The 19272-nt window shown below is 32.6% G+C and overlaps 1 protein-coding gene across 1 annotated transcript; it reads right to left on the reverse strand.

Annotated features, from left to right (window-relative positions):
* Nucleotides 1-15313: 15313 nt before the first annotated feature.
* Nucleotides 15314-17162, reverse strand: LOC107843590 (putative F-box protein At1g50870). The gene is made up of 2 exons (XM_047397231.1): nt 16814-17162; nt 15314-16730 (listed from the first exon to the last, which is right to left on the reverse strand). Exons 1-2 carry the CDS (start codon nt 16920-16922, stop codon nt 16141-16143), a joined length of 699 nt encoding a protein of 232 aa, XP_047253187.1. The 5' UTR covers nt 16923-17162; the 3' UTR covers nt 15314-16140.
* Between the last annotated feature and the right edge of the window lie 2110 nt (nt 17163-19272).

The following is a 19272-nucleotide window of genomic DNA, read 5'->3' on the forward strand; positions in this document are numbered from 1 at the left end:
TGACATTCCTAACCTTCCAGAGATGCTAGAGACAGAAGGGTAACAAGATGTTCCAAGGAGTGGTGGTGTCAAAGTAGAGGTTGTTAAGTATTTTTCAAGTGTTAGGCGAGTTGTTGGGATCAAACATATTGGGGTGAAGCTCAATGTTGCCTCTGTACTTTTGAATAAGTTGGGCCCATAGGGATTTGGCCATGGTGCAAGGAAAAAAGATATGGGATTGGTCCTCCTGAGTGTTGTTGCACTTGTGGCAAGAGGGGTTGATGCGATGACTCTATTATAAAGATTAGCGTTGGTGGGGAGGAAGTTATGCTGGATGAGCCACATAAAGGTTTTGATTTTATTAGGGAGGTTTAGATTCCAGATCCAAACTGAAAAAGTTGTTAGGGGTTTCAGTGGTTTTGTTCTTGTTGGCAATGTAGAGGTAGACACTCTTATAAGAGAAGTTTTCATTACCCCTCAACACCCACAGGGGGTGTCTCTGATAAGGTGGGAGTTGGGGATAAAGGAATATTTGACAGAGTTAATAATGTTAGGAGGGATATCAAAGGGTAAATTAAGAAAGTCTCATCCTCCCTCCTTCCAAACATCTTTAACTAAAACTGGGTTAGGAGGGTTGGTATTGGGACCATGGATGATGGTAGCTTAGGGGGGGGGGCATCCTAGGGATCCATCTGTCCCTCCAGGCATCTACTTTAGTACCATCTTTAATGGCCTAATGTAGAGCATTCCTGCACATGTTCCAGCTCTTGATAATGTTGCACTAAGTCCTAGAAGTATTGTATAGGTTTTCCCCCCTGTTGCCATACTTAGTAATAAAAGTGCTAGCCCACAGGGAGTTTGGGTTGGAATACATTCTCTAACCCAAACCACAGGGAGGATTTAGCAAGGGTGACCCGGCCAGACATATTAAGGAATTTTGTTTTCCAGCCAGCAAGCTTGCTCTTGAAGTGAAGTATTGAAAATCAGACTTAACAGGCTTCTTGTGGAAGATGGGAAACCCCAAATATTTATCAAAGTTGATAGAAGATTTGACATCTAAGAGAGAGGATAGGTTATCCTGGGTATTTTGGGAGCAATTTTTGGAGAAGACAACCTTGGATTTACTATAGTTGACTCTTTGGCCTGAATTGGAGTTGAAGTTATGGAGGATTCTGTTAATGGTGTGGCAGCTTTGAGAATTTGCCCTAGCAAACAGAGTAAGGTCATCAACAAAAAAAAGGTGGGAGATGGAGGGCCCAGTTCTGGAGATTATACACTTTTTCATATTTTTCAATCTTTAATTATCAATAAAAATCTTATGTCTTTACCTTTTTTAATTACCAATGAAAGTCTTATCTCTTTAATTTTCATTCATTAAATTTCTTCTAAATAGTGACTCTTCTCGATCACTAAATAATAAAAACAAAAATATTTTAGTTCATAATGTAATTAGGAAATATTAACTAATAAGTTTATAGAGTTAATTTTTTCATCATTTATTATATAATTATCCCAGTCCCTAGAAAATGACAATTGACGAAAAATTTACATCAACTTGATAGCAAATGTGGACATCCAACATTATTTTTTACTCATAATACATATAGATCAAATCTTGTAAATATATACTTGTACTACGTTCATGATTATTCTCGGAAAAGATTTATATAAGTATAAATAATGGTACTATGCATCTATAAACTAAGGACCTTAATACAAATAGCTGTCTGAATTTACTGATTATTTTTTTCGATCGATATATATACATATATTGTATATAGATTATACATATATTATGTAATTGTTGATTATTTTTAGTATAAACGGTTCAATAGAAATCTAACAATATTAATTCTTTAATGAAATATGAATTCCAATAGTATCATATGATTATATAATCGTGGCACCACATGTAAAAAAACAATTCAAATAAAAATGGAAAGATAATAAACAGAAGAATTGTGTGACACCCAAAGTACGGTTGGTGTACACGTATATCTATACATAAAATTAGTGCAACAGAACTATATTTCAAAATTCATTATTACTTGTATGGTATACACATATATAGTAATAATTTACATCTTGAATAGTTATCATACACACGATACTGAATATCATCAATGTTAAAATTATGAAAAGAGATAATTGGTGGGGAAGTGCCAGTATTTATGATGTTGATAATGAAGAAGAAGAAGTAGCCCAAGTGTGGATTGCAATCAATTGCTCTGCACCTATTTCATGATACAGTATTTATGTCAAATGTTACTAATTGCAGAATCAAAAATGTATAAGTTGATGTAGTTGATATCAAATTCAATACCATCTAATGCGACTTAGTTCATATCAATTTCATTCAACGATGTAAAATACGAAACAATCATTAAAGTGGCATAACATTATATAAATAATACATAAATACAAACAATAAACTTTATTCATACCCACAATCTAATAATCGAGCACCAAAAAAGTTAATTTATTATTAACTATATTAGAAAAACAAACAATAAATAAAAAAAAAGATACAATATCATTTTATACCAATTTAATACAAAAAAAAAAAAATCAAATATCTGCAAGTTTGTATGTACTGTTATAGTCCATGAGTGCAAGTTTGTTACTACCCACATCATGTGCATGCTTTCTAGAAAAAATAAAAAGAAATAAAGATCGGAGATGATAGACATAATCACTAAGTGAGAAAATAACATATAAATGACCAATCATTCGGCAACAACTACTAAGAATTCATCGATATGCATGTTAATATGTGAATTTATCAGAAGAAGCTACTTAAATGGTGTACAAGAATTTGATGAACTAAGAGTATGTATGTTTTTTCTATAAGATGAAAGCTATCCTAAAAAACATAATCAGAATCATCGGAGCACAGATGTGCATGACTTTGCAACAACATGACTCCCTCCATGATTGTAACTCCACGATTTTATAAATAGAAATGCTACACGGTGCTCATGACCCTGAAGGACCACAAGCTAACCCATGACTGATATCTGTACCCGTACACTGCATAATATAACATGAAAATGCAAAAATGACGGCTGAAAGGCCACAAGGTTCAATCTAAATAAATTTTTGATAAAACAATGCCTGAAAATGGCATAACAATACCCAACAACTGATAAAACTGTCTGACATGCTATAGTCTGAAAGCCTCTAACTGTATTGAATAAGGAGTTGAAGGAACATGTCTCCAACTAACTCCATCTACTGAAAACTAAACTGAAATACTGAAATAGTAAAGTAATCATCGTATTTTCCTCAAATGAGAAGGACTCACAGCAACTCTGAACACTGGAATGTTGCTGCTGATCTAGAGCTCGTGTCTCTGAACCTATGGTGTAAAATAAAAGAAACACCATAGCGCAAATGTATCAGTACATTTGAATATACTGAGTATGCATGTGAGGTAGGCTGAACAGAATAGGGTTCATATGTATGAACAATACTAACTGACTGACTAACATGAACATGAGAATGTATACATGAATATGTAACTGTAACTGACATCGTGATAAGACTGAATACTGAGTTCTGACTATGATCCTACTGATAACATAGATCAACTGACATCTGGGTTTACTGATACTGGGATACTGTATGACTGTATTTATTGATATGAATATCTGAATGATTGTTTCTAACAGTTCAAATTATGAAAAACTGATTTGATTGAATGTGTTTGACAGTTCTGAAGCTGAATACTAATAACGTGAGTTTTGATTACTGATATGACTGATAACATGAGTGACTGTATCTGACAGTCTTGAGTCTGATGGAACTAGCTGAGTTTCATATTGTATCTGAGTTGACTGTATCTGACAGTCCTGAAGTTTAATACTGAGACTGAGACTGAAACTGAAACTGTGGGAAGTAATTATCTAACCGACATGCCCCAAAACTGAATTGGTGGAGTCCAACCTGTAACCCCAGCTGGAAGGGTGTCAATACCATTCCACGGGTAAAGACCTGGTGTGAGTATACCCTCGCTGATAGGGAGCTCTTTCGTCAACCCCTCCTGATAGAAAACTCAAATAAGATGTATAGATTCCTAATTGCATAGGGTGCATCTCTACCTATGCTGGATACGTAGTTCTGGAACACAAGAATTGCTTCTAAGGACCACACCCTACACTTGGGTTTACTCGGTGCTGAATCCTACTCCCAACTGAATAGACACTAAACTGATTAGCTGAACTGATCAACTAAACTGAACTGATACTGAAGGTATTGCTTAGCTGAACTGAATTCAATGAGTTCCGTGGACTGACGAAATACTATAGAGATCTGAGGAATGACTAAGAGTACTGAAGTTACTGAGAGTACTAGAATTACTGAAGTTTTTGATATCACTGAGTACTGAGATCATTGAGATTACTGAACTATTGAGACTTACTGAGGTTACTAAGTTACTGAACTTTCCTGAGTCACATGACTGACTGAGTTCTGTAGAACATGGTTTGACTGAGGTTATCGTGAAAACATGACACTAGCTCTAGGCACACAACTATATTTTTGGGGTACAAGTACCCCCAGGATTCGATAGAAGGAAATTGACACCACATGGTACTTCTTGATCATAGAAATAGAGTTCACAATTTATAATGCCACAATGAGAGATTTCATACTACACATAGTTCTCAAAATCTCATACATGGAAGGGAATACATATAACAACATGCTATAAGTTCATCAGTCTAGTTTCATGAACATTTCATCAACAATCATAATACACAACAATATCATAGAAGTCATTGTTTTCATAAGGGTGCAGCATACATTTATCATTTAGGTCACAATTTAACTATAACACATGACATCTAGTCTTTTAGGCATTTTATCAAACACCTAACATGCATAACTTAGGCATAGTGTAATCAACAAATTATTCATCATGAACGGCCAAATTTACATGTTTCTAACTCATATGATATCATAAATTCATAAAAACACATAAAGATTCCAACTTGGGAATCATTCAACATCAACAACATGAACATAATCCATTCATCACATAAATAATATGATATAGAATTTGAAAGAGGGTTCTTAAACTTTATGGATGGAAGGAGTCCATAAATCAACACACCGCATACCTTAGCTTGTGATTCTACGAAGATTGACGGGGTGATTCTTGAAATTTGACGATGAATTTCCTTGGAATCTTGAAGCTCCTATGAAAACCCTATTGTATTCTTGAGAGAATTTTGAGCTAAAGGAGTATATTTTGGCTCAATTTAGGATTAATTCCGTGTTATAGAGTTTATATGTGGGTGGAAAATAACCAAAATATCCTTTAAAATATGGAGGTGGAATGCAGGTTTTTGGCCTAGGGCGATCTGCAGGGCGGCGCCTTGCCTGGCCCGGGGGACTACCCTGGGCGACGCCTCGTAATAGTGGTGCTAAACCCAGGGCGGCGCCCTACTTAGAGCGGTGCTCTAGCCTGGGCGATGCAGGCCTATCGCCTTTAGCTACTAGTTTGGGCACCCAAACATGCCCTTACGCTACTCCAAAAATTCTGAAACTCACCCGGGATGTACTACGACCTTGCCCCATCGCAACGCAACTTAAAAATTGGACAACGTAGGTCGGAAAGGTTGTCAAATAAATCTTCGAAGTTCGAAGGTCTAAAATGAGACTAAGTGTTGAATACTTAGCAAAATTTTCTAAGTTTAGAAGTTTGAAAAGCTTATTGAGCTGAATTTTAGACTTAGGATTTTAAGAGGTATTACAATGACGAATCCCATCTCCCTGATGAATACCATCTCCCTCCATGACGTATCATGATTGAATGCAAATTAACAGAATTCATATTTGTTATCTAAAGAAATACTTATTTTTGTTTTTCTTTCAAAATATAATTAGCAACACTTTGGTAGAAGACCTTTTTTGTTTACTGACAGAAATAAATTGTGTAAAAAGAGGAAGGTAGTATAAAAAGATGAAAACTCTTAATGCAAGCATTAAAATACAAGAAAAAACAAGTTAGAGGAATTTGGGGGTGGATAAATATCAGTAATTAAGGTTAACTATTTTTAAGAAAGGTAAAGTGTATATTAATTGTATTAAATCTTAATTTGTCTTTTTCATTAATTACTTTTTTGTACTTTCAACAAAATAAAAAAATCTTTTTTATATATATATTTTAAAATGAAAGTTACTATAACTTGAAAACTTAAAAGTTTTGTTATAACTTGTAATAACTAATCTAATTAGTTTATATAGTTAATTTTTTCATAAACAAAAATATGTTCAGATTGGGCCCAAGCAATTTAAGTTTGGGCCTAAGCAATTTGTCATGAATGATAAATTATAAAATTAAGTAAAAAAGTAACTTACATAAATCCCTGATACTTTAAGTAATATTACATAAAATTCCATTTTTTTTGTTAATTACATCTTATTCCGGAATTTTGAAATGGTGATACATTTGCTAAGCGGTGATACATATTAAATGGTGATACATATGAAATAGATTTGGTAGTTATTTAAGAAAGCAATTGATTTTCTTTGATTTTAACAAATCTCGCCAAAACTGTTACAAGCGTTAAAAATGCAATTCCATTTGACAAGAGTTCAACATTGAAGCAAACCAAATTAGAAGCTCAAAGTTTTTCAATTTTGGAACAAAAAAATCGATCTTCCATCTAAAATTTCTAAATTTTTTTCAATGGAACTCGTGACTGTGTTGACATAGCTATTGAAGCTTTAGGGAAACCACAAACATTCTTGCAGTGTGTGCAAAACGTTCACGATAGAGGCAAAACTGTGATGATTGGACTTGTACATTCTGGTGCTAAGGAGGAGGTGGACATAAACCACCTAGTACGACGATAGGTGTGTGCTTTTGTGTACAAGAGGTCTTTTATTGCTCTTCCCTTTCAATTCCAATCTGCTAACACTGATGCTCCATTTTCTATTTTGATATGTTATAAAATAAAATTGCATTCAATGAAATATGCACATACATCAGAAGCAGAAGACACCTACTACAATAAACATACAGTTACATTTTTTTCATATGTCTGGAGATTCATATAACTGGTGAATCATATAATAAAAAAGAATAACTGATTAAGTTCAGATTTGTGATACATATTAACTGTTTATTCATTAGTTAATTGGCTCATTTTTTTTTATTAAAATAGTGATTCATATGATATATTGTGATTCATTTATAAAAAGATTAACGTAACTTCATATTGGTGATATATTTTTTTGACGTATATTTTAGTTATGTGTTGCTGCACAAATCGCCGGAATGTAGTTGGACATTCAAGGCGTCCTATAAGCCTGGTACTAATACATTTATTGGTCGGTTTCAACAAATTCTTCAATTGAACGAGGCAAAGTCATCATGTATGATGGTAAGTTAAAATAATAATCATTATACTTTAACTAAGTTGATTTGCAGATTTTTTTTAACATTCTGCTAACAGATGTATCAAAGTGATACATCTGGGAGTCATATGTATCATTTTGATACATCTGTTGAAATATGCCTCCTGTTGAATTTTTAATCTTTATATTTAATTAATCTGGGTCTTTTATGGTTCATATATTGTGTTGATTTACATAAAAATTTATGGAATAATATTTTCAGATTAGGGAATCAACTAACTAATTATACGGTGTGTATGAAGAAGGAAGAAAATACATTGTTTGGTTGGATAATAGAACTTGCAACTGTGGTAGATTTTAGCTTGATGAGATACCATACGCGCAGGCTATTGTTGTTTTGAAAAGCAAACATGTAACGAAAATAAAGTCATACTGCTAATATTACTACAAGAAGAAGGCACTGGTGAAGACTTATGAAATGCCGCTTTGTCCAATGCCCAATAAACGAGATTGGCATGTACCACTGGAGGTTTTAGAAGATGTGGTTTTGCCTCCAAAATATAAACGCCCACCAGGAAGACCTAAGAAAGGTAGAAAAATGAAAAATAGTGAAAAGTTTTCATCAACATCAAATCGTTGTGGCAAGTGTGGGTATGAAGGTCACAACAGACATACTTGCAACTACTTTCCAACAGAGATGTGATATTTTTTATTTAATCATACATGTTTAATTAGTTCAAAGTTTTAAATTCAATAATTTGAGTTAATTACTCAAAAGTTCATTGCTTGATATATTTTGTTTACAATTGAAAGAGATATGTGTTTTTAAGATCATTGTTTATAATTCATTAGTATTATTATCTTATGCAGATATGTTAGAGTTCATGAGGAATGCTGGTGATACATTTTCTAAACGAAATTATAAAATGATACATATTACTATTTAATCTCAACAGGTTAATTGGTGATACATTTTAATCATATAGTTTTCAATTGATACATATTAAAAAACTTAATATTGTTATGTGATTCATATAAACCATTCGTGTAAGATTAGTTGATTCATATTATAAATTAAAATTAACATGTTAATTGGTGATCCATTTTCAACATATTGGTTACAGTTTATTCAGCTTTAATCATTTTTAACTAGAGATTCATTTTAACCATTTGAAAAATGGTGATTCGTATAATTAGTGATACATTTCCTAAAAATTGGTGATTCATATAAAAACTGGTTAGTAATATAAATGGTGATTCATATGGTATTTGGTGATACATATTAGATCACTTGTGATTGTTAACAAAATAATGATGCTACATATCAATATATATAACTGAAAATTAGTGATAGATTATGTAAGTTAAACTGCCCACAAAAGTACTAATACCATATCTGCTTCTAAGATAAAATGTCATGACATTTTATACAAAAAAGAATGTTGTCATGATATATTCAGAAATCCCCAAACATTAAAAAACTGAAAAACTAGAATTCCACAAGCATAAGTAACCAATATCCTTTTGTCACACAATAAATACTAGACAACTACGGTTCAACATCAATTATCTCTGTATCCTTAGACCGAATGAAGGTGCATTTAGACCTAGACGGATCCTGATTGTCACTAATATATCCAGTGCGTGCCTTGTTCACACCATAGTCCCATAACAAGGATGCGTATCTTGTACGATGCTAGTTCGGATCAAACTCTGAAGATGGTATTTGATGCCGGTCACTTAAAAATTTAGCATATGCTGCAACAAACAAGCCACAATCATCAACATTCATTTCCTTCAATCATCAACAAATAATAATAATCAGTTGTTCAAATGATGACACTTAATCATGCTTCCTTATTAAATTTTCAAGTTAAATTCAAGTTAGACAACATATGTATCACAGTGATACATATGAGACCCAGATGTATCACTATGATACATCTGCTACCAGAAAAGCTATATTCATACCGCAAACATTAAATTTTTTGGGTCATGTTGTAAAAATCAGCTTGTGCTTAAATAATAAAAATTAATAAAAAGTTTAATTGCTATATATATTTCTTTGAGGCATACATCATCATTCCAACAATTACTTGATTGCGCCATGTAATAAAATCAACTTTTTTTTCACCGGGTGTGCAATTATAAAATCAAGACTTGATTTTAGATCAGCGTATTTGGTCGTGTAGTGGTCATCCTTTTTATGCGAGTGGATAACTTCTTTATCTTTTGACCCAAAATCAAACACACTGACAAATGGTGACTGATATACTTTTAATGGTTACCTATTTCTCTTGGAAGGAATCTTCCTTACATATTTCAGATTAGTCTTGCACACAGGGACCTGAGAAATAGCTGGAATAGCATTGTCTCTAATATAATACTGACTATCAATGTTGCCTTGTCGATCGCATGTGTCAATAGCTACAGCATCAAATAAGTGATCCCTATTGTGTGCACTACCAATCCTTACATTGTGGGAAGGTCGTTTTTTCACAAACTAACATTCTGCCAACAACACAAATCAGAAGATGATCCATAAGTCAAATGAATCACATATTTATAAATTACGGCAACAAAAAAATGAGTACATAAAGTGCTATCAAATATGTATAAACAAAAAAAATAATCCACAGAAAATAAAAGTAACAAGCATATGAATCACCATAACATAATATATATATCACCAATTAAAATATCATTTTAGTGTAACACCTATATGAATCACCAAAAAAATATGAATCACCAATTAATCAGTTAATCTGTAATTATATGAATTACCCATATGAATCACCTGTTAAAAAAATAGTTATATGAATCACTAATTATGAATCACCAGCACCATATATGTTTCACTAATTAAAATATTATTTTAGTATTTCAGACATATGAATCACCCGTATGAATCACCAAAAAAATATGAGTCACCAAAAAAACAGTTAATCTGTTAATATGCAATTATATGAATCACCCATATGAATCAGTCAAATGAATCACTATCTATGAATCACCAACACAATATATGTATCACCAGTTAAAATATCATTTTAGTATTTCACCCATATGAATCACCCAAAAAAATATGAATCCCAAGTAACCAGTTAATTTGTAATTATATGAATTACCCATATGAATCACCAGTTAAAAGAACTAGTTATATGAATCATCATTTATGAATTAGTTGCGAAAATAATACCTGCTCCGACGGGGATTTGGAGATTTTCCTGATCTTCCATTTACACGTTGGAAACTTGATTTTTAGCAGCAAAAGCTTCTCTTAAAATCTTCAATTTTTCAGGGTCGTTCCGCTGCTTTGATCGATTTTCACGAAAACCTAATTTGGTGTAATCAAAATTGCCCTGAGTAAAACCCAGGACTTGATTACTATAATGAACAAGTTTTTTTGTTTCAATTTGTGAAATTCCCAAGCTGAATGATGTTGAATCTTCATTAGTCATTGAAGATAAAATAAATTAACACAAAAGGATTTTAAAGCATAAACCAAAAGCTAACCTCTTTGAAGAAGTTGTCAATTTTTGAAATCAGTTAAAGGATGAACGATTAAAGATGAACGATGAATGATTACGGTTGAAATCAGTTGAAAATTGGAGAATAAAGTTGACTCAAAATCTACTAAAATGGGAGAGATTTTAGGATAGTAATTTGTGGGGAAAAAAAGGATGATGCTTAAACGGATGAGAAAGATAAGTGAAAATAGGAGAGAAAATAGGGTGTGCAAGTTATAACATATGTATCACCAGTAAATATGAAAATAGGAATTTTATGTAATTTTTAAAATATTAAGAAATATTAGGTAATAATTGTCTTAAATATGGGATTTGTGTAATTTTCCCTAAGTAAAATGTGTGTTAATTAACGACTCCTTCTGTCCAAAATTATTTATCATGCAGGAATTAAAAAAAAAAAGAAACTCACAAAAACATAGAAGAAGCAAGAGTTTGGAATGTACTTTGATTTAGAGGGTCCGTCTATTTTAAGATAGTGTACATTGAAGTGCAAGTTCTTGTCACTTCCTTTTTTTGATTGGTAAGCTTTTGTCACCTTTGTTATATGATTAAGAATTTTCATCTTTGTTACTTGGGTGTAAGCCTCTCAAAGGGTAATGAAGGCACGTAAATATATTCTCTGATTGAATATAGATTGGCCTTCGAATGCAAAAACAGAAGGAGATGAAGAGTTGAACACAAAGGTAAATTCTTTCTTCGCAGAGATTCTATTATGGAATTGATTGAGAGAGAAATACAGCTGAAGGCGCAGGCATTATTGGCAGAATGAAACATTAAATTGGGGTTCATTGTGATCAATTCTACAAGCTTCTGATCTTCATAAAGTTGATATGTCTTAAAGATATAATTTCTCTTCATTGATTACTTATTATATTTATGCGCCATCACCTTGCAATTGAAGTATATGTAGTCTTCAAAATAATTATGCATAAAATGTGAAAAGAATAATTAAATTTATCTTGGAATTCTAAAATAAAAAATAATTTAAAATTATTATTTTTAAAAATCAGGATAAATAATTTGAGACAGACAAAATCTTATTAAGTAATCATAGTATATATAATTACACATAATTTATTTAATTTATTTCTTATCTAAGTGTATATTTTCTCCCTAAAATCAAATATATCACTTTTCCAAATTTGGACCCCAAATTCTGGAACTCAAATTATTGTTGGGGAACAAAGATAGTTGACATGATTAATAATGCAAAGCACCTGTCAAACATACATGTGGTACTAATATTGCTTTAGTCAAGACACATGCTGCCGAGGTTAAATTTGTAAAAACATTTGAAATTGAAGTGTTGTACTATTTCTTTTTCTTCCAAAAAGTTTAAAACAAGCGCCTCGTTACGTATTAAGTCTACTAGTTTACGCGCAAATATCTCACTTTAATACATTCAAATATACACTAAATATGATATTTATTTAAATTGATAAACACGAGTACAGTACAATAATTAAATTCAACATCTTTTGAATATACAAAGATAAAGAATTTATTTAATTAAACTTAACTTTTACCAAAAAAACTATAAAAACGATCGACATTGTAAACTACAACAAAATAACACGATGATAGAGATAAAAAAAAATATAATTAAATCTAACTTTTACACAAAAAATTTCTCAAAGCCGACAGATATTTAGCTGTCACCTATAAACTACAACAAAATAATATGATAATAGAGATATCAAAATAATACGTTTAAACCTAACCTTTATACAAAAAGAATTCTCAAATCAGAGTTATTAAAGAAAATACAATTAAATCTAATTTTTACCTTAAAGATTTTTTCAAAGCCAGTCGACATTTATCTACCACCTGTAAACTATAACAAAACAATACGATAAAAGAGATATCAAAATAATACAATTAAACTTAACTTGTACACAAAAAATTCTCAAAGTTGATCAACATTCATCTACAACCTGTAAACTATCATCTACGACCTATAAACTATCACAAAACAATACACTAATAGAGATATTAAAACAATATAGTTAAACCTAATCTTTACCTAAAAAAGTTCTTCAAAGCCGATTGACATTCATCTACTACCTGCAAATTAAAATAAAACAATACGATATTAAGGATATCAAAATAATGCAATTGAAACTAACCTTTCAATTTTCGCCTCAAAGGAAATTTTAACCCTAAAAAACTACTTGAATATAAAACAAAATAAGTAAATATAGTAAAAGTAGAAAAAAAACTATATATATTTATATACACATATATACTCACACGTTGAATTCAAGTCTAAAACAATTTGTACACATTTTTAGATGTTTTTTCCCCAAAAATAAAGCAACTGCCCAAAAATAGGACAAATTTGTTATTTTAGTATATATAACCTTATGGCAAGTTTTCTCCAGTTTTTCGCATTTATTATATTATATTATATTATGCAGTGTTCGGGTACAAATATCAGAAAAGGATTAGTTTATGATCTTTCGGGATTATGAGCATCGCATGACGTTCCGAGCACCAGGCTCGGGGCATTACAAATAAGTCAAGCATTGCTCTAAAGAAAATTAATTATTATATTAAATTCATCAGTAATTTAATTTATCGATTAGTATATACAATCTTAACATGCGAAATTAAATAAGTATTTAGCAAAAAATTACAAAATAAAACAAAAGAGTATAAATACGAATTTTAGTAAAATAATTTGTAAATTATTATGGTAAGAATAATTCAAATTGGCATTTTGAATTATTTCTATAATAGAGAGCTTCAGTAATCAATTTTGTGGTGCTACGGTGCCCACATTATACTAGAAATCGGAATCCTATATTTTATGGGACTGTCCTTGTTGAAGTAGAAACATGCATGAGTTATTTTTTCCTCTTTGGATTGGGAGAGTATCTTTATAAACAGGACCTTTAGGCAATAAATTGAATTGAGTATTTGATTTAGTACTTGTCAACTCAAGTATTGAGAGAGTTCGGCGGTGAATTTGAGTCACTAGAAGATCGCAGATTCGAAGACGGATTCGCTTTAAATATTTGCGCACGCTTCAAGACGGATTCGCTTCAAATATTTGTCCACGCTTCAAGAGGTACTTCTGATTAATTTTAAGCATCATTTGCGTGAACTATGTGTTTATTTTGATTGTATTTATTACATGCAAGTCATCCTGTCTATTTGTTTCCGCTGTGTGTGTCTGTTTTTTTCAACAAGGCAATCAAGTTTGTGCAGCTTGTCAAACCAGTTGAACAGACGATAAGGGACAAGAATTGATGGAAGATGTATCATCTGCAAAGGTAACCTGTAGAGGATCTCAAAAATTATATTACGTCGTCCTTGCAAGGGCAATTAAAATTGGAAGTAACCTGATCAAGATTCATATGCTCCACCGTCATTCCAACCAACATTACAAACTATTTAAGTACTATAGTTTTTTGCAATTCTAAATTGTGCATTATACATGATTAAAGTCTGATACTTGGGAGACGCTACTAATAACCTTGAACATTTGAGAATGTAATGAGAACATCTCCACAACTCCATGTAGCTGGCAAATGTACAATTAAGTTCAAGTTTGATCAAGAACAAATAGGACCTCCTTATATAAAGAACATCTGCTGTAGGATCAATTGAACCGATGATATCTATAACCCGTGTCACTAGATTTTGGCAACCCTCAAACTAGACAGTGAACTTCAGACACTCCAACGGAAAGTACTAGCAAATAGCCATCAATGAAACATTATCGTCTGCAGTATCCATGAACTGCAAGCACATAAAAACAATAGCGACAGTGCCACAAATGTGCATCTTTAAAGTAAAAGGGCTATTTTCACATTCCCGAATGTACTTCTGAATGTCTAACTGAGAAATTCATACTAGCTAGGAGGAAGGGGAGAGCAGCAACTCTTATTTGTTATTTGGCCAAATACTCCTTTTGAGTGCATTTATACTGCTATCTACATTCACCACTTTGATATTAGTTCGAAAATGCTCAGGAAATGAAACTGCCAACCCCATCTTCAGGGATCAAACATATTTTTTTAAATTAGACCACAAAACTTTCAATATACCACCTCTCTTATCTAATTTCTCACGAGAACAAACTTGAACGTGGCTTGCTTTTACATACAAAAAAAAAAAAAAAGTGTTGTCGATGTCTTCCTTAGCCCACATTAACCAAGGGATAACGGGAAATAACGTGTGCAATTTCTGGTGACCAACTGATGGTTTTATTATACTATTATACTATTTCATTCTCCGATGTGAATCTAGAGAAAATACCTTTTGCAATAGAAATCGACTAAAGACTAAATTTAAGAGAATTCCTGTGAAGTGGATCAAGTCAATGATGATACTTCTTTTAGCATTGGGTAGGGGAGATAAAACAAGACCCAAAATGAGAAAGAGAGACTGCTTCTTCTTATTTGCATAGATTATTTTACTTCTGACCAAACAAAGAATCTCCAAGAGCATCCTCAACAAGTCCAGTCAATGCAATATTCATAAGAATTACCATTACAAGCACTAATAAGCAAAACAGAAGATGGGATCAACCACTTCTTTCTCAGCAATGAAATCGCTCTGATTGATTCTCTGAGAAACTGAAATAATTAAGCCGGCAGTTTCCGTAATAATTTTGAAACTTAAATACTGGTGAGCAATAGATAAGACTAATAAGAGTAAAATAAAAGATTTCCTCAACCGTACATGAGCAAACACTAAATAAGTGATTTAGGAGAGATCAAGCTTTCTGTAAAAGCAAATCCACCCCGAATGGCATAACACATTCCAAATGACCCTCTGGATGTCCAAAATGAATGTGTTGGTTTACCCAGCAAATTGGTGGACGAGAATAGCACGTCACCTTCCGCAAACCTATATTTTGGTATGGCCCTCAAAATGTCCAAAGCATCTATAACAAACAATGCAATCCAAGATTCACCGACACCATAGTCTTTCAATACCCATAACTTAAATGTGCGCATCCTCTGATGCTCACAAATAGAATGAGCACAAAGCATTCCGTCCAATTCAGAAACGCCAATACCGATGTTGCCCTCCAAGCGTAATAATTGCTCTGGCAATGGCAATGGTATGTCTGCATACACTTCTTTTGAAATACTAAATGAAACCAAAGAGAAAGCTCTTGAATCCTCGAAATAGTTTCCAGAGATACAGACCCAATGAAATGCATCGTTTACTAATGCCAAAGCAGAACCCGAACAATGCAGCAAATTCTCAATTCCACGAGGATGGTTATCAATAGTTCTCCCGGAATCACTTTTCAACGAGAGAATTTCACCAGGTACTTTGCTACGGGCCTGCGACTGCGAATATTTAGGATCTTATAGTCACCACTAGTTGAGTCACAACCCAATCCTAAAGAATAACCAGTCTGTACTGGAAATATTGGTTGAGGAAGCAGTATTGATTCTCTTGTGGAGGGGTTCGATAGGATATGTCCGGAGTTTTTATAAGTAGCTGGAGTGAAAACACGGATAACAGCCAAGCCATTATAAGTACAATGGATTATGGCTATAGAGCTTGAAGGGGAATCAAGTTTTTGTATTTTGTTAACCAGTTGAAGGGAGGATGATAAAGGACAAGAATAGATGGAAGTTGTAGGATCCGTAAGGGAACGTTGGTAAATAAGAAGTTTTTGGGAATGTGGATCATTCTTGGCACGATCGCGATGCTTGTTGACAAAGTAAGGATCAGATATTAATGCATTCCGCAATTTAGAAACATATTTGAATTGAAGAAGATCGCGGAAGGGTAACCTGTAGTGGATCTCCATAATTACGTCATCCTGGAAAGGGTAATTAAAATGAAAAGTGGCCTCAGCAACATCCATATGCTCCATAATGCACTTGCCTGCAATAAAAGTTAGGAACAGAGTTAGGAGTTAACTGGTAAACACACAGAGAGAGAGAGAGATAGAAGCAGAAAGAGTGTACCTTTGGACTTTTCAATGGATTTCTTCTTCTGTATCTTTGGAGCACAAGTAGTTGCTAATTTTTCCTCATAGGGTGGATTGGAATTGTTCTTCTTCTTCTTCATCTTCATCTTTCTTCTACTGCCCTTCCTTGTCAATTCCAAAGCTCCTCCTCTGCAGCCCTTGCCTATTCCTAAGCTCCTCCACAACTGCCCTTGTTAATTCCTAAGCTCCTTTTATATGCAAAAACAAAGAGATTCAAAAGCCATTCCTTTTTCATTTGGGAAAGGAAATAGGGTTACATCTATTCCGGCTCACATGCCACACCGCGCCGCCGCCTCCGGTTCGGGCCAATTAACCCATATTTTCTAGGAAATTGCATGTGACACACTCAAATATGGGTGGTTTCTTGCATGTCATTGAATCAAATATCTTTAAACAATAAACTTCATTATTTTTTAAATATATTACAAGTATCATTTTATTCCTTTATATCTCAAATATATTTTTTAAAGTTTTCATACTTATTTGTTTCTCAAATTTTATTTTTATTTTTTTCTCTCATTTTTTATTTTCTTAATTTTTTTAATTCTTTTGTTTTTTTTTATTTTTTTTTTTTTTTTTTCCTTTTTTTTTTCTCACTCTTTTTTTTTTATTTCTCTATTTTGTTTGATCGTTTTTTTCTTTTTTTCCTCATTTTTTCAAACTTTATTTTTATTTTTTCTCTTATTTTTATTTTTCTCAATTTTTTTAATTCTTTGCTTTTTTCTTGATCTTTTTTTTTGTTTCCTTTTTTTCTCAATCTTTTTTTTTTCTATTTTGTTTGATCGCTTTTTTATTTTTTCTCAACTTTTATTATATTTTGTTAATAAATAAAAAATTGAATAATCCGCAAAAGTATCTTTTTTTTTTTTTACATTAAAACAAATTTAAGGGCATGAATTATTTTTACAAAATTCTTTGAAAATTCTTGAGATAAGTTGTGACTCTAAGACGAGAGTTGTAGAATATAACGTGGTAGTGTCAACTCTTGCACATGGGGCATAATTTTTAGTTTGAAAGTCTTTGAGTTAAGTCTTGTCTCTAAGGCAAGAGTTGTAGAACATCTCATAAATGAAGACATAGCATGGTAGTGTCAACTCTTGCCCGTGGGGCATAATTTGTAGTTTGAAAGTACTTGAACTAAATCTTGCCTCTAAGGCAATTGTTGTAGAAGATCTCATAAGTGAAAACATAACGTGGTAGAGCCAACTCTTCCCGTGGAGCATAATTTGTAGTTTGAAAGTTTTTGAGCTAATTAAGTCTTGCTTCTAAGGCAAGAGTTGCAGAGCATCTCATAAATGAAAACATATGTGGTCGTGTCAACTCTTGCCCGTGGGGCATAATTTGTAGTTTGAAAGTCCTTAATCTAAGTCTTGCCTCTAAGGTAATAGTTGTAGAACATCTCATAAATGAAAACATAACGTGGTAGAGTCAACTCTTGCCCGTGGGACATAATTTGTAGTTTGAAAGTTCTTGAGCTAATTAAGTCTTGCCTCTAAGGTAATAGTTGTAGAACATCTTATAAATAAAAACATAACGTGGTAAAGTCAACTCTTGCCTGTGGGGCATACTTTGTAGTTTGAAAGTCCTTGAGCTAAGTCTTGCCTCTAAGGCAATAGTTGTAAAACATCTCATAAATGAAAATATAACATGGTAGAGTTAACTCTTGCCTGTAGGGTATAATTTATAGTTTGAAAGTCCTTGAGTCAAGTTTTGCCTCTAAGAGAAGAGTTGTAGAACATCTCATAAATGAAACATAATGTGGTAGAGTCAACTCTTGCCCGTGGGGCATAATTTGTTGTTTGAAAGTCCTTGAGCTAAATCTTGCCTCTAAGACAATAGTTGTAGAACATCTCACAAATAAAAATATAACGTGGTAGAGTCAACTCTTACCCGTAGGACATAATTTGTTGTTTGAAAGTCCCTGAGTAAAGTCTTGCCTCTAAGACAATAGTTGTAAAATATTTCATAAATCAAAATACAATGTGGTAGTGTCGACTCTTGCCTATGAAACATAACTTGTTGTTTGAAAGTCTTTGAGCTAAGTCTTGCCTTTAAGAAATTAGTTGTAGAATATCTCATAAATGAGAACATAACGTGGTAGAGTCAACTTTTGCCCTAGGTATAATTTACTATTTGAAAGTCCCTGAGCTAAGTCTTTTCTCTAAGGTAAGAGTTATAAAATATCTCATAAATCAAAAAACAATGTGGTAGTGTTGACTCTTGCCCATGAAACATAACTTGTTGTTTGAAAGTCATATGTCTTGCCTCTACAATATAGTAGTGTCAACTCTTGCCCATGAAACATAGCTTATTGTTCGAAAGTCGTAAGTCTTGCCTTTATAAGATGATAGTGTCAACTCTTGCTCATGAGATGTAACTTGAATGGAAGAAATCGAAGAAAAAAATAAAAATAATAAAAATTGAGAGAAAAGAAGA

The sequence above is a fragment of the Capsicum annuum genome, chromosome 10 (genome assembly GCF_002878395.1).
Source record: "Capsicum annuum cultivar UCD-10X-F1 chromosome 10, UCD10Xv1.1, whole genome shotgun sequence".
NCBI lineage: Eukaryota > Viridiplantae > Streptophyta > Magnoliopsida > Solanales > Solanaceae > Capsicum > Capsicum annuum.